Genomic DNA, 17,357 nt, shown 5'->3' with positions numbered 1-17,357 from the left:
TGGTATTATTTTAGATATCTGCATTTATATAATTATGGTGTCCTACACCATAAAAAAGAAAATTATCAGTGATAGCTAGCCAGTGGCATCCTACCATATTTTAAACATTGATATTAAAATGCTCAAATTCAGACCTCCCTGGTGGTCCAGTGGTTAAGACTCCACGCTTCCACTACAGGGACATGGGTTCATTTCCTGGTCAGGGACGTTACACATGCCGTGCAGTGCGGCCAAAAAAAAAAATAAAATGCTCAGATTCTGCCATCTATTTTTTTAGTGAATTTTTCTTTTTTTAAGGCTTTTTACAATAAATAATTTATCATTTTTTTATCATCTTCCTGTTTATTGAGCACCCACTGTGCATGGCATTGGCTGGGTGCTCCACAGTGTGTACATGAAGATAACATAAAACATGTCCTCTTTCCTGAAGAAGCCTGTCCTCTAAAGCAGAGCAGTTCCCTTTGGAACCTGTTAAAATACACATGCCAGGCCCTCCCAGAATAGTTACTGACTTTCTAGGTCTGCGGTGGGTATTAGGCATCTGTTTTTGAAAGCTCTTTTTGATACTCAGCTGTGCATCCCTCTCATTAGAACCACAGGTGAGAGGAGAGGACCCACACACACGAAAAATAAAGATTCAAGGCAGGCACAGGTAGGGAGTAACGGAAAAGACCAGATTTTGCCAAGTGGAGACATTAAGGAAGGCTTTCTTAGCATTTTGCCTAGGCTTTATGATGGGTATCATTTCATCACACAGGTCGTTTGGAATTTGTTGGATTCTCAAGGATGGGAGGGGATGACATAAGGAAAGGCTGGGAAATCATGTAGTTTTGGAATAATAAAGGAGTTTTAATTCCATAATAAAGGGCAAGATGATCCCTTTTAAAGGCAACTCTGAGCATACAACTTGAACAGGAAGTATCACAGTCACTTTGGCTGACTTTGTGTTAGATAGAAAAGCATGCTTCCTTTGTATCATTGTTGGGATCGAACAGTGTCTTTAATTTAAAAGAAAGAAAAAGACATTAAATATCTTGGAAACTTATTTAATAGGTAAAATCCAATTTTCATGAGATGCTTTTTAATAGTGCAGTTGCCCAGGGCAGTGCTTATCAGTACTTTTGACCCATCCACAAAGATTATGATTTCAGTGGGTATGGGTGGGGCCCTGACATCCAGTTTTAAAGTTCTCAGGCTGATTTTGATATGTTCTTAGGCTTGGTTACCACTAAAAAGGTGGAATTACTAGTTAGGAAAATGCAAGTGAGATTCCAGTTAAGAATTTCTTCCCAAACAATTCTAGAAGCAAAAGTATTATTAATTAATAATTCTCTAAGAAGGCAAAACAACTGACCCAGACTTCGTGTTCAGGAAAATGAACAAATTAACAGATGCCTTCTTTCTTTCCCTTTTAGGGACTGTATTAAAGATGGATATGTAGAGAATGCTATTAGGAGCCTAAAGCATAGAATGCTTGGAGTTGAGGGTTATAGATGATAGACACTTGGAAGTGTCTGCTTTCTTTTGTCATCCTCCCTGGTTATCAGCTGAATAAGGTGGTGTCAGACTTAACTTTTAAAGATTTCTAAGTTGGAAGGTCTGCTTCAAAACCTGTTTAACTAGGACATCTAAATTTTATTAGGAAGAAGTTTAAAACACGATCAGGTGAAACAGTGCGCCTCATTGACCTCCTGGAAGAAGGACTAAAACGCTCCATGGACAAATTGAAGGAAAAAGAAAGAGACAAGGTAACCCAGAGACTGACTTGTGTATTGTGTGCCATGCATTCTGCTGTGGTTTTTCATTTTTGTTTTTATTGAGAGAACTGGGAAGGTTTATAAGTCAGTCAGCTTCTGACAGGCTTATATCTCAGGTTTATAGCACAGTTTGTTTCTTCAATTGCTGTGTTTATTGTGAAAATATAGTTCTCAGCTATTTCAAAAGACCATGGCCTTTTCTTCCTTTGTTAATGTGGCATAGAATCTCTGCTGCTTCTTGGCAGTTCACCTGTCACTGCTTTGAACCAATGATAGGAGAATACTGAAGACTGAGGCGGTTTGAGTGAATCCCTACATTAGAGTGTACATCTGTTGAGCTTTCTCTGGGAGCATTTGAAGAGTCATCATTAGCAGTAAACACTGACCATGCGAGGCTTCCCGTGAGCCCACAGAGTAGGCAACATGATGGCCTTTCATAGCACCCTTAGAAAGGACTATGGTTGGATTTGTGTGAAATTTGGAGGAACTGCATCAAAATGGGGAAAAAAATTTTTTTTTAATATAGAAATAAACAGAGGTTAGAGATTGAGCCAAAGGATCTTAGGTCTTTTACATTCCAGCAGTCAAATGGAATGAACAAAGCTACTATAAACAGAAGAGTAAAATTGTAGAGAGACACAGAATAGGATTAAATGTAGACATGAATGAGCCAAACAAAAAAGGGTTCTTTGAGGACATACTCTGGTTTGGTTTGGGCAGATCACTGATAATCCAGAGAGCATGAAGGCAGGCTCTAAGGGAACATTCTCCCCACCTGTTCCATTTCCATTGTTCCAAAGTGAAACATGAAGTTGTTTTTTATTCTGTTTCCAGTTGGTGGTTGTCAAGTATACCCAGTTGATATCTCCAGAATAGTTTTGCCTTTTAGTCCTGGCCTAGGTATAAGTGGCAAAGTCAGATGAAAAGTGGAAAATTTAGTCACTAATCAGTTTGTTTAGTCTGCATAGTAACAAAAACTGCTTTAACTCTTTATTTGGCCGTTTCAGCTACTATTTTTTAATCTATATAGAGTAAAATGTAAAGCTTGATGAATTTTTACACACGTGTATACATGCTAACATCAACCAATCAAGTTATATCTCTTATCACCCCAGAAAGTTTCCTATCACCATAGATCATTTTTGTTTATTTGAGGACTTTAAGTGAAATCATAAAGTATGTGCTGTTTTCCAGGTATATCAGTAGTTCATTTCTTTTTACTGATAGATAAAATAGATAATAGTTTTAATGTGTTTCTTCTGTTGAAGGACATTAGGGTTGTTTCTGTTTGTTGACTGTTACGAATAAGAAGCTGTTAATAATTTCAGCATTACTGTTCAAGCTACTTTTTGGGTACATGCACTTTTCTCTTGGATGTATATCTATGAATGGTATTTCTGGGTTGTAGGGTGGGCTTACATTTAACTGTATTAAAAATTGCCAAGGAGAGAGTTACAAGCGTTATATACTCCCATTACTAATAGGATTGTTCCAGTGCCCTGTATCTTTCCACATAACTGATTTTGTGAGTCTTATTTTAATAGCTTTTCTGGTGAATATGTATTAGCATCTCACGGGTTAAAATTTGCATTTTTCTAATGAGTAGTTATGTTAACTGTTGCTTATTGATCATCTGGGTATCTTTTGTGAATGATAAGTTCAAGTCTTTTGCGTAGTGTTTGTTTTAGACCATCCATTTATATTTATCCACATATTTACACTTTGCTGTGAACTTTATTCCTCCTTGCAGTTTTTAATTGCCTAGGTGTGGTTTGGAGAGGGAGGTAGAGTGTTTCCTTCTTCCCTTTGTATTTATCTTGCTTGGAGTTGCTGAGTTTTCTGAGGATTGGGTTCCTCATCAGTTTAGGAAAATTCTCAGGCATATCTCTTCAAACATTGCATCTTTGCCCTGTTCTGTTGTGGAATCTAAGTACATATATTATGTTAGAACTTTTGACTGTGTCCCAGAGTGTTTTTCACTTTTTTTTTTTCCACTTTTCTCCTCTATATGCTTTATTTTGGATATTCTAAATACCTTAATCATAGTTTTCCATTTTGAAATAATTTCAGACATAAAAAATTATAAAATAGTACAAAGTATTCCTGTATCAGCCTCCCCAAATATTAACATCCTATAGATGTAGTATGATTTCAAAACCAGGAAATTAACATTGCTACAGTACAGTTCACTAATCTGCAGACGTGAGTCAGATTTTGCCATTTGTCTCCTTTTTCTAGTCCAGGATCACATGTTGCATTTAGTCTTCATGTCTCCTTAATCTTTTTTAATCTGGGCAGTTCCTTGCTCTTTGTTTCTCTTTCATCATCTTGACACTTTTGGTCAGGTTTTCTGTGGAATGTCCTGTAGCTGGGTTCATCTGGTATTTCTTCGTGATTAAATTCAAGTTATACAGTCTTAGGAAGACAAGTTTCCTTCTCACATAATTATTTCAGGAGGCACACGATGTTGATATGTCTCATGATTGTTAACATTCATTTTGATCACTTTTGTTACAGTGATACTATCAGTTTTCTCCATTGTGAAGTTACTGTTTTTCCTCTTTGTAATTAATAAGTACTCTTTAAACCATTCCAGACTTTTAAAAGATGTGTTATTTATTTTATTTTTGGCTGCGCTGGGTCTTCGTTGTGGTGCGTGGGCTTCTCATTGCTGTGGCTTCTCTTGTTGTGGAGCATAGGCTCTAGGGAGTGTGGGCTTCAGTAGTTTTGCACAGCTTGTCCATTCCTGGACCAGGGATCGAACTCATGTCCTCGGCATTAGCAGGCAGACTCTTAACCACTGAACCACCAGGGAAACTCCAGTTGCAGTCTTTAAAGTTGCTGTTGCTGTGTTTCTGTTGTTTGTATTGTCTTGTTCCCCCTCCCCCTACCTCACCTCCTTGGGTTTTTCAGTCATTTCATCTGACATGGTGGGTGAAAAGTTGTAATAGTTCTAGATAATGTCATCTTCCTAGTTAAGTTTTCTGGCTGACAGATAGCACACCAGCTAGTTGTCTTAATGATGTCCTTGTGTTGATGCTCTCTGGAGACTTCAAACAGTTGCTTCTTATAATTTATTCAGCTTTTAAGTAGTTGATTCTGGTGGAAGGGGTTAGTCTGCTTCAAGCTACTGCATCATGTCCAGACCAGAAATCCTTACTTACTTACTTGACCTAATAATGCTTCAGAATATATGACCAAATTTACCAAGACAGTGTTAGTTCTTTTCCACTTCTTGACACCCTGTTTTCATTCCAGTTAATTACCTGACCCTAATTTTGTTTCCTATAACCCACCTCAGAATAGTCTATGGAATGAAGCAGATAAAAACTAACAGTTGGTGCTTTGGTTTCATATCTACTGAATACACTGGGAAAAAAAGTATTCAAGCTGACACTTCATATTTATAATCAGGTTTCTCATGGAAGCATTCTTTGTTATGCAGAGCCAATGAGTTTTATTTTCATTATTCCCTTCCGTGTAGATTGGTCTATGTTTTCCTGCCTCAGTGTTGATATTGATTAAAGCGCACCATTAGCTGCTCCTTGTGCCATGCTCAATCTCTTCAGTCGTGTCCAACTCTGTGCAGCCCCATGGACTGTAGCCCGCCAGGCTCCTCCGTCCATGGGATTCTCCAGGCAAGAACACTGGAGTGGGTAGTCGGTCCCTTCTCCAGGGGATCTCCCTGACCCAGGGAGCAAATCTGCGTCTCTTGTATCTCCTGCGTTGGTAGGCGGGTTCTTTACTACCATCGCCACCCTAGATGCTTCTTACCACCATCTTTGTCTGTGAGATGGTGGAACAAAACAAAGATTGGTAACTTAAGTATTTTTTGTTTTTCCAAAAGGTCTTAACCACAGAGGAATTGAAGGCTGCTCAGACATCTGTTGCTTATGGCTGTATCAAATATGCTGATCTTTCCCATAACCGGCTGAATGACTATATCTTCTCCTTTGACAAAATGCTGGATGACAGAGGAAATACAGCGGCTTACTTGTTGTATGCCTTCACTAGAATCAGGTAATTGGAGTGCAGCATTTTTTATTTTGAGTCAAATGATGATTTCTAGTTTGGATCAGTCATTCCTTATTATATGTTTTCATATACTAAAGAATATGAAAAGAGAAGAATATACTAAACAAAGGGGAATGATGGCTGTTACCTAATTTTTCAGGTCGATTGCACGTCTGGCCAATATTGATGAAGAGATGCTCCGGAAAGCCGCTCAAGAGACCAAAATCATTTTGGACCACGAGAAGGAATGGAAACTAGGCCGGTGCATTTTGCGGTTCCCTGAGGTTCTGCAGAAGATTCTAGATGACTTACTTCTCCACACTCTGTGTGATTATATCTATGAGCTGGCAACTACTTTCACAGAATTCTATGATAGCTGCTATTGTGTGGAAAAAGATCGGCAGAGTGGTAAGTGGCTCATCCAGTAGTCATGTTGGGGATTGGGCACCAACAGAGGCATTCATTTGAGTTGAAAGTGGATAATTTTCAATTTATTTATGGAAACCCCCCACACCCAATTTCCCCCTAGTTACACAGTAATCCATATCATATACAACAGACAGAATTGCACTGACTCTAATACAAGCATAAATGGAATTCTTCCCATTCCCAAACAGACTCGTTTCCCCACCCTCAGGCACATGGGATGGAACCATGAAACTCCAAATAATTGGAAGGTCACTAGGAGTAGGACATTTCCAACAAAAGCAGTGTGACTGATAGTCACAGAGTGAGTCTTTGAGTTCTTGATAATGAAAACTACCCTTGGAGGAAAAAAATAATACCTCCTTTAGGCTTTTTGCTCTATTGTGTTACATAGTTAATGAAATAGACTGAACTGATGATTAATAATAATACAGCAAGTAGGCATTTCTGAGAGTCATGCTTGAGAACTTAAAATTTCATTAGGAAAAAAAATCATTATGGTGTTTAAAGTTAATTCAGACCATGAAGCCTAGAACAGAATAAAAAAAAAGAAAAAGATAAAATTACAGTCTAATAGTTCAGGCTCTATATCTCTTATCAGTTAAAAACAGATTTCTTGAACAGAACACCTTTTTTCTTAGAGTCTCTCTCTACAGTTTAAGTAAAGATGATTCTAGTTAAAGCCCCCAAAACATCTGAGTTAGGCTATTTACTTCTCAGTAAAGTCCAGAAATCGCGTATTCTTTAACAGTGATTTGTAGAAGAAGTAATTACTGTCTTTCTCTGTATTCTCAGGAGAAGTACTGAAGGTGAACATGTGGCGTATGCTGCTATGTGAAGCAGTTGCTGCTGTCATGGCTAAGGGGTTTGATATTCTGGGAATAAAACCCGTCCAAAGAATGTAATCCTCCTAAGGTCTGAACACTGTGTGTTTTCACCAAAGTGGCCATTAGCATTGTTTGCTTTTTTACAATCATGTGGATACAAGAACAAGTAAAAGGAATTTATCAACTATCTATAGAACTTGTGGTTCTTTGTCTCTCACAACTAAACTTCTGAAAAGTACTTTCACTAACTTTAATTAGATAAGGAATCCATTTATTGAGCCCTAATGTAGTCCCCAAGAACACAACCTTCACTGCCATTTATTCTGGAGAAACAAATGCTTAATATACATACGAATGTTACTGCACCATGCTGCTTCCAAGGGTCTCCACGCTCAGAGGAGCCTTGGATATGATCTTAATGAATTATGACCATAGCTGCCATTTATAAACTGGTCTGTACAGAGCCTGTATCCACAGCATAAAGGATACCTTGGGAATAAATATCTAACCAAATAGAGAATAGCAATAAGAAGACAAATTATGAAGAAGCCAAGTAGAAGCTCTAGGGGTGAAAAGTACAACTGAAATTAAAGATTTGCTAGAGGGGTCCAACAGCAGATTTGAGCAGATAGAAAAAGAAACTTGAAGAGAGGCCAAATTTAAATTAAACAGTCTGAGAAAGAATTACATCAGTGCTTAGAATGAAATTTTTAAAAAATGAAGAGAGACTAAGATGACCTTTAGGACACCATCAGCAGTACCAGCATATGTATAACAGGAGTCCCAGGTGAGAGGAAGGAAGATGCATAAAATATTTGAAGAGATAATGGCTAAAAATTTCTCAAATTTGATGAAAAATTTTAATGTACATATAGAAGAAGTATAGTAAACTCCAAGTAGGATAAAAACAAAGCCTTTTTAAAACAATCTGTGGAGAGACAAATTGAAAACTTTGAAAGCAACAAGAAATGACAATTATTTTTTCTAGGAACTGCCACATTTCCCACAGAAGCTCTACCATTTTACATTCCCACCAGCAGTGCACAAGGGTTCTCATTTTTCTATTTTTGTCAACACTTTCTGATAGTACCTGTTGGGTGTGAGGTGGTATCACAGTTGTGATTTGCATTTTCCTAATTAGTTAACATTTTGAAGACCGAAGGAAGGAAATAATAAAGACCAGACTGGAGAGGAATGAAATAGAGAATAGGGAAACAATAGAATCAAAAGAAAATTTGGTTCTAAAGATCAGCAAAATTGACAAACGTTTATAGCTAGACTGGTAAGAAAAAGCTCAAATCACTAAAATCAGAAATGAAAGTGGAGCTATTACTACTAACCTTACATTATAAAATGTATTATAACTGTACATAGTCTAGTTGCATGCCAAAAAAATATAGACAGCCTAGGTGAAATGTAAAAAATATGGAAACAAAATACCAAAGCTGACAAGAAGAAATAGAAAATCTGAGTAGACCTAAAACAAAGAGATTGAGTCAATTATACCAAAAAAATTCCAATAAAATTCCAGGATCAGGTGACTTCTCTGATAAAAAGAATTAACATCAGTTCTCAAACTCTTCCAAAAAATAAAGAAGAATCACTACCTAACTCATTCTAGAAGGCCAGTATTACCATGATGTTTATTTATTCAGTTGTGTCTGATTGTGACCCCATGGGATTTCCCAGGCCAAACTTCTGGAGTGACTTGCCATTTCCTTCTCCAGGGAATCTTGACCTAGGAGTCAAACCTGTGTCTCCTGCATTGGCAGGCAGGTTCTTTATACCACTCAGCATCAAGGGCTTCCCAGGTGGCACTCGTGGCAAAGAATCTGCCTGCCAGTCAGATGTAAGAGACTTGGGTTCAATCTCTGGGTCACAAAGATCCCCTGGAGGAGGGCACAGCAACCCACTCCAGTATACTTGCCTGAAGAACCTCAAGGACAGAGGAGCCTGGTGGGCTACAGTCCATAAGGTCACAAAGCCAGACACGACTGAAGCGACTTAGCACACATGCGTGCACCCTGATACCAAAGCCAGAAACATGGCAAGAGAAGCACAGATCATTATCCCTTGTGAATACAAATGAAAAAGAACACCTCAAAAGTACTGGAAATCAAATTGAACAATTTTTAAAGAATTATGAGCAAACGAGGGGCTCCAGTCAAGATGGCAGAGTAGTAGGACATGGAACTCTCCTCCCACAAATACATCAAGAATACATTTACAAATGGATTCCTACAGAACACCTACTGAACACCAATGGAAGTCCTCAAACACCTGAAAGGATGAGAAAGATCTCCACATAACTGGGTAGGAAGAAAGGGGGTGGGAGGAGGGAGGAAGTGAGACAGGACTAGCACCCCTGGGAGGGAGCTGAAGAAAGGAGAAGTTGCCACACCCTAGGAGGACCCCTCACCAGTGGGGAGAGAGCTGGGACAGAAAAGGAGCTTCAGTGGCTCACAGGAGGGTGTGGTAGTTTGAGGCAGGCAGAACAGACAGAGGTGGCCCGTGCCACCGCCCTGTGACCCCAGCCTAATGCGCATCCGCTGGTAAAGGCACGGGCTGGAAAACAGGGTTGAGGACAGACCTGGGGAGAGGGCTGGTGTTGGCTGCTTGGAGACATCCTGAAGGGGCTGGAGTGTGGTACAGCTGACCGCAACCAGGGGTAGAAGCCCGGCCCACCACAGAAGTGAAGCTCCAGTGATAAGGGGCCCATTACAGCCTTTTTATCCACAGCCCTTGGGCTCCAGGAGAGTGTGCCCCGCCCGGGCAGGCTTGCAGGGCCGGCTCACCACCGCGGAGCAGACGCCAGCGGGCTACCCACGTGCAGGGTGGGGTGGAGAGCACAGCTGAACACGGAGGCCTGAGGGACACCCGAGCAGAGTGGGTGCTCCCGAAGCTGCGGGCTCTGCGGGTGCCTGCACCGGGGGCTGGGCCAGGCCAGACTCTAAGCTGTGGGCTCCCACGTCAGGTCCGGGGGTGGGGCTTCTGCAGTCCTGGGGACTCAGAGACTTGAGCGACACCAGGGCTGATTGCCGACACGCCCATGGCCGAGGGGGGGGGCAGCGGGCAGTACCAGGGACCGTGAACTCTGGGGGGACATGGGACACAGCAGGGCACACTCCCCGGTGAACAGCACCAGCACAGGAATACTCAGCCGTCCCCTCCCAGTGGGAATGCTCTATCCCGTCCACCTCGCACCACAGCGCAGAAACCTATCTGGGGACGTCTGCCCCCAACAACTAAAGAGCAGACCCTGCCCCTAACAGGGTAGTGACAGCTACAGGGCAAAGAGAAGGCCCCGCTCCACCACCAGGGCGGGTCTGGTCACCACAGCACCAGTCACACCTCCTATCAAGGGGATTAACAGCCAGCCCACACTAAGAGGTGGCAGCCATGCATACCAAAACAGCCCTCACACCCAAAATATTAAACCTACGCAGGCTACACAGGGGTGTTCCCACATAAGCATAGACCTCCAAGACGACAGTAGATAAAACTGTTTTTCCTAAGCTCATAGAGCAAGAGAAATACAAGTACGATGAAAAAGCAGAGGAACCTTTCCCAAATACAAAAGATCAGGAGAATTTCCCTGAAACAACAAACAATGAAACAGACCTCTTAAGCTTAACAGACACCGAGTTCAAAAAGGGGGGAAAAAAAGGGGGGGGGGATAATGAAAATACTGAAGGAATTAGGAAAGGCTATTGGGAGAAATTTGCATGAAATGTTCCCTTGGTATCTCCAATTTTCTTGAAAAGATCTCTAGTCTTTCCCATTCTATTATTTCCCTGTATTTCTTTGCATTGTTCACTTAAGAAGGCTTTCTGATCTCTCCTTGCTATTCTCTGGAAGATTACTGTAAAAAGGAACTAGAAACAATAAGGAGGAACTAGGAAAAATTAGAAAAGTTATCATGAGCAAATGAGACTATCCAGGAGTGTAAGAATGGTTCAACATTTGAAAATAAAGTATACATCATAGTAATCAATTGAGGGTGTGGGGAAACTCCACATGAGTATATCAATAGATAAGGAACAAGACAGGGAAATCTGCTTTGGTCTGAAACTCTAGCCACAGGGCAGTTAGGCAAGAAAAGGAACTGAAGGACATTCAGATTTAGAAAGGAAGAGGTAAAATTCTCTTTTCACAGATTACATGATTTTATATATTTAAAAACTTCCTAAAGAACACATACACATATAGACAAAGACAACTAATAGAGCTAGTAAAAGCAACAAGGTTGCAGGACATGAAGTCAAAGTACAAAAATTAGTTGTACTCCTATTTTTTTGGTGTATTGCTTACAACAAACAATACAAAAATTAAGAAATGCATTTACAATGGCATCAAAAAGAATAAAATAATTAGTAATACATTTAGCCAAGGGAGTGTAAGACCTGTATGCTGAATTAAACTACAAAACATGGAAAGAAATTTTTAGAACATCTAAATAAATGGAACAACATTTCATATTCATGGTTTGGAAGACTTATTGTTAAGATGGCATTACTTCCCCAATCAATCTATAGATTCAACCTATTCATGATCAGTAGAATCCTAGCTAACTCCTTGGAGAATCTGACGAGTTGATCCTAAAGTTCATATGGAATTGAAAGAGACCCTGATTAGACAAAACCTTGAAAAAGAACAGTTGGAGAACTCACAATTCCCAATTTCAAAACTTACTACAAATTAACAGTAAACAAAACAACATGGGACTGGCATTAAGGATAGACATAGATCAATGGACTCGAACTGAGTCCAGAAATAAACCCATATTCTACGGTTAATGGATTTTCAACAAGCGTACTAAGACCACACAATGGAGAAAAGACATCTTTTCAATAAATGGTGCTGGAATAACTAGACTCTTCTTGTTCAATCACTAAGTCATGTCCAACTCTTTGCGACCTTGTGGACCATAGCATGCCAGGCTCCTCTGTCCTCTACTGTCTCCCAGAGTCTGCTCAGATTCATGTCCATTGAGTCAGTGATGCTACCTAACCTTCTTATCCTCAAACAATTGAACGCAGAAATACCATAAAATAATGCTCCTAGGTATATATTCAAGAGACCTGAAAACATGTTCACTCAAGAACTTGTATATGTGTTCATACCACTGCAGCACTATTCAACATTCATAATAGATAAAAGTAGAAACACCCAAGTGTCTATCAACTGATGAATACATAAATAAAATGTGGTAATCTATACAATGAAATATTATTTAGCCATAAAAGGGAATAAAATACTGATACATGCCACAAGATGGAGAAACCTTGAAAAAATTATCTAAATGAAAGAAGCCAGACACAAATTATATGATTACACTTATAGTAAATGTCCAGAACAGGCAAATTCAGAGACAGAAAGGAGATTAGTGGTTGCCAGGGTCTAAAAACAGGGAAAATGGGAAGTGGCTGCTTAGCAGATATATACTTTCTTTATAGGGTGATAAAAATGTATTCAATTTAGGTGGTGGTAACGGTCACTTTAAGAGCTGTCTAGTCTTTCCCTTTCTGTAGTTTTTCTCTATTGCATTGCATTGTTCATTGAAGAAGGCCTTCTTGTCTCTCCTTGCTATTCTCTGGAACTCTGCATTTAGTTTGGTGTTCCTTTCTCTTCAAGAAAACTGGAAATATCAAAGGAAAATTTCATCCAAAGATGGGCACAAAAAAGGACAGAAACAGTAAAGACCTATTAGAAGCAGAAGAGATCAAGAAGAGATGGAAAGAATACACAGAACTGTACAAAAAAGATCTCAGTGACCTGGATAACCACGATGGTGTGGCCACTCACCCAGAGCCAGACATTCTGGAGTGTGAAGTCAAGTGGGCCTTGGGAAGCACTGCTGTCAATAAAGCTAGTGGAGGTGATGGAATTCCAGCAGAGGTATTTAAAATCGTAAAAGATGACTATCAAGGTGCTGCACTCAATATGTCAGCAAATCTGGAAAACCCAGAAGTGGCCACAGGACTGGAAAACGTCAGTCCTCATCCCAATTCCAAAGAAGGGTAGTACTAAAGAATGTTCAAACCACCAGACAACTGCACTCATCTCCCAAGCTAATAAGGTTATGCTCAAAATCCTTCAAGCTAGGCTTCAGCATTACATGAACTGAGAGTTTCCAGATGTCCAAGCTGGGTTTAGAAGAGGCAAAGGCACCAGAGATCAAATTGTCAACATTCACTGGATAACAAAGAGAGCAGGGGAATTCCAGAAAAACATCTATCTCTGTTTCATTAACTATGCTAAAGACTTTGTGTGGATCATAACAAACTGTGGAAAACTCTTAAAGAGACAGGAATACCAGACCATCTTACCTGTCTCCTGAGAAACCTATATGCAGGTCAAAAAGCAACAGTTAGAACCCTGTATGGAACAACTGACTGGTTCAGGACTGGGAAAGGAGTATGGCAAGGCTGTTTATTTAACTTGTACACAGAGCACATCACGCGAAACACCAGGCTGGATGAGTTACAAGCTGGAATCAAGATTGCCGGGAGAAACATCGACAACCTCAGACATGTGGATGATATCTCTCTAATGGCAGAAAGTGAAGAAGAACTAAGGAACCTCTTGATGAGGGTGAAGGAGGAGGATGAAAAAGCCAGCTTAAAGCTAAATATTAAAAAAAAAAACCTAAGATCATGGCATCCAGCCCCATTACTTCATGGCAAATAGAAGGGGAAAAGGTAGAAGCAGTGACAGATTTTCTTTTCATGGGCTCTAAAATCACTGCAGATGGTGACTGCAGCCTTGAAATTAGAAGACGATTACTTCTTGGCAGGAAAACTGTGACAAACCTAGACAGTGTGTTAAAAAGCCACTTTGCTGACAAAGGTCCATATAGTCAAGGCTATGGTCTCTCCAGCAGTTACACACGGTTGTGAGAGCTGGATCATAAAAAAGGCAGAGCGCTGAAGAATTGAGGCTTACAAACTGTGGTGCTGGAGCAGGCTCCTTAGAGTTGCTTGAACAGCAAGGAGGTCAAACCAGTCAATCTTAAAGGAAATCAATCCTGAATATTCATTGGAAGGACTGATGCTGAGGATGAAGGTCCAATACTTTGGTCACCTGACACAAACAGCTGACTCATTGAAAAAGACCCTGATGCTGGGAAAGACTGAAGGCAGGAGAAGAGCGTGACAGAGGATAAGATGGTTGGATGGCATTGCTGATGAAATGGACATGAACTTGGGCAAACTCTGGGAGATGGTGAGGGACAGGGAGGCCTGGAGTGCTGCAGTCAATGGGGTTGCAAAGAGTCGGACACTTTCTCTAGAGAAAATCCATGCAGCAACAAAGACCCAGTATAGCCAAAAATAAATAAATAAATAAAATTATATATTAAAAAAAGAAGTTATTACACAGAAGAATATTATTCAGCCATTAAAAAGGAACCCTCTGGGGAGACTTCCCTGGTAGTCCAGTGGTTGAGAGTCCGCCTTGCAATGCAGGAGACATGGATTTGATCCCTGGGCTTCCCTGGTAGCTCAGCTGTTAAAGACTCTGCCTGCAGTGTGGGAGACCTGGGTTCAATCCCTGGAGAAGGGAATGGCTACCCACTCCAATATTCTGGCCTAGAGAATTCCACGGACTGTATAGTCCAAGGGGTCACAAAGAGTTGGATGCAACTGAGCAGCTTTCACTTTTCACTTTCAAGGAACTAAGATCCCACATGCAGCAGAGCAACTAAGCTTCCGAGCCACAACTAGAGGGTCCATGTGCTGCAATGATACCCTGTGCTGCAACTAAAACCTGATCCAGTCAAATAAATTAATTTTTTAAAGGAACCCTTGGTTGACATAGAATCCAGCAATCTCACTCCTGGGCCTGTATCTAGACAACAGCATAATTGGAAAAGATACACGCACCCGTATGTTCACAGCAGCACTGTTCATGATAGCAAGACACGGAAGCAAACTCAATGTCTATTGACAGAGGAATGGATAAAGGTGTGTAATGGAATACCACTCAGCCGCAAAAAAGAATGAAATAATGCCACTTACAGCAACACAGATGGACTTAGAGATTATCGCACGAAGTGAAATAAGTCAGAAAGAGAAAGATAAATACCATATGATATCACTTATCTGTGGAATCTAATGTATGACACAAACAAGCCTATCCACAAAACGGAAACACTCACACAGACAGAGCAACACACTTGTGGTTGCCAAGGTGGGTGGGGGTGGGGTAGGGAAGGACTGGGAGTTTGGGATCAGAAGACGCAAACTATTATATATAGGATGGATAAACAACAGGCTCCTACTGTATGACACAGGGAACGACATTTAATATCCAATGATACACCATAATAGGAAAGAATACAAAAAAGAACGTATATAACTGAATCACTTTGCTGTCTAGCAGAAATCAACACAACATTGTAAATCAACTACACTTCAAAAAAATAAACTAAAAGAAAAAAGAGATGCCAGAGAGCTTGTTTTCCCTCCCAACTAAGGACACGGTGAGAAGGTGGTCATTTACAAGCCAGAAAGAGACAGCTCTCTTTCTGGTGGTCGACCAGAAACCGACCATTGAACACACAGGCACCCTCACCTTGAACTTCCAGCCTCCAGAACTGTGAGAAAACTTGCTTCTCTGGAATAACACTGAAAAAGCTTTTTGAGAATTTCTTGAGTGTCGGTCACTAATTCTGTAGGGGGAATGGAGTGAGAGATGAAGCTCTTCACCCAGTGAGGTAGTGAGCAAACATCAGTGGAATCCCAACTAAAGGAACTGAATCATTCTCCAAGGCCCGGATACCAAAACAAGAGACAGTTCTCTTTTTCACTTAACATGTTATATTAGATATGTGATTGGGAATTGAGTACTACTTTGGGTTTTAGTCATGTGTTAGTAAAAAGTATTACATTTGCCTTGAAGAACACATTTATATATATGCACACTGAACAGTAAATTTTGTCTGTGATGTTTTGTGGGTACATTGATTCAGGTGTGCCAGACTGACATTCTACAGTAGATACCTGTGGCCAAAAGGTTTCCCATTCACCAAAGACCCCACCCACCAGTTAGACAGGGCATGTGATTAGTCCTGGCCAACGGGCTGTGAGAAGAAATGACTGTGTGAAGCCCCGGGACACAACACAGGAAAAGGGAAGTGAGCTCTCCATGTCATTTCTTCCCTCATGGTAGTGTGGTAACAACGGGAACCCTCTTGTTTCTCAGGTTACAGCCACAAGACGTTGGTGCTGAGCCTCGCAAGTGACTTTGTAGAACAAACCTTCCATAGGTCTTCAATGGACATGAAACACAGGAAAGTAGGAAATGTTGTATTAATCCACTGAGATTTGGGCGTTGTAATATGTTACTGCATCATAGCCCAGTCCATCTCCACCACATACAACTGCAGCTGTCTCTGGGGGGTAGAGATGGAAATCCCTGGAGTCATTCTTGGAAGTCAACCATGGCTTCTAAAAGCCTCTTTGGGCATGAACAGTTAAGTACCAATGAGATTGGGGATGGGGCTGCACAACCTTTCAGCTGGTTTTACCTCAGTCATGACTAGTCGTCCTTAGGCAATTCTTTGGAATGTTGTGTGAGAGAAATAGAGCAAAGTTCCTCATATATCTTGTTAAGGCTATGGGTAGGACTGATGTACTCCATGTTACTACTGAAGATAAAATTATGAATATCATTAGAGGGCATACATGCCAGAATAATACATCAATGGTAAGCAAAAGTTGAAGTGACTATAGTTGTTCTTGGCTATCAGAGAGAAGTGTTTGGATCACAATGCCAACTTATCCCTTTAAGAAACTTCTGGCTTCCCTTGGTGACCCAGTGGTTAGGAACCTACCTGCTAATGCAGGGGACATGGGTTAAATCCCTGGTTAGGGAAGATCCCACAGCCTCTGAACAACTAACCCCATGGACCACAACTAGTGAAACCATGCGCTGTGGAGCCCATGGACCACGAGGGAGACCACGGTGAAAGAAAGCCTGCACACAGCAATGAGGACCCAGTGCAGCCAAAGATTAAACTACATAATAAAAGGAAATAAATTTCTGGAGCAGGTAAGACCCACTACTAAAGAACCTGTGGAAATGAGACACAGTTTAATATTATTAGTGGCCCCAAATGAAATTTGAGTGGCAGAGCTCTTTTTTGTTTTTTTGACCTCTCAATCTCTTTATGATGCCAGTGCTTGTCATGAGACCCTGCCTTGGTTTCATTCCGGGGTCATGCCCAGGAGAAGTGGAACATGTCCCACTGGGCTGAAAGTCTTGCTGGTGATGGGTGCTCTCAGGCTAGAGCATCTCAACAGAGAGCCTGTAACAACAGAGAGAGGCAATG

The 17,357-nt window shown here is 40.8% G+C and overlaps 1 protein-coding gene across 1 annotated transcript in view; it reads left to right on the top strand.

Moving 5' to 3' along the window:
* Window positions 1-7,213, top strand: part of RARS1 (arginyl-tRNA synthetase 1) — a 28,414-nt gene extending 21,201 nt beyond the window's left edge. The window contains exons 12-15 of the mRNA XM_043464763.1: window positions 1,643-1,748; window positions 5,605-5,777; window positions 5,932-6,179; window positions 6,993-7,213. Coding sequence (XP_043320698.1) covers window positions 1,643-1,748; window positions 5,605-5,777; window positions 5,932-6,179; window positions 6,993-7,102 — 637 coding nt within the window. The 3' untranslated portion in view covers window positions 7,103-7,213. The remainder of the gene's footprint in view (window positions 1-1,642; window positions 1,749-5,604; window positions 5,778-5,931; window positions 6,180-6,992) is intronic.
* The last annotated feature ends 10,144 nt before the right edge of the window (window positions 7,214-17,357 follow it).

The sequence above is a fragment of the Cervus canadensis genome, chromosome 4 (assembly GCF_019320065.1).
Source record: "Cervus canadensis isolate Bull #8, Minnesota chromosome 4, ASM1932006v1, whole genome shotgun sequence".
In the NCBI taxonomy this organism is placed as follows: domain Eukaryota; kingdom Metazoa; phylum Chordata; class Mammalia; order Artiodactyla; family Cervidae; genus Cervus; species Cervus canadensis.
Note: the sequence above shows the minus strand (reverse complement) of the source record. Positions and strands in the feature narration are given on the sequence as shown.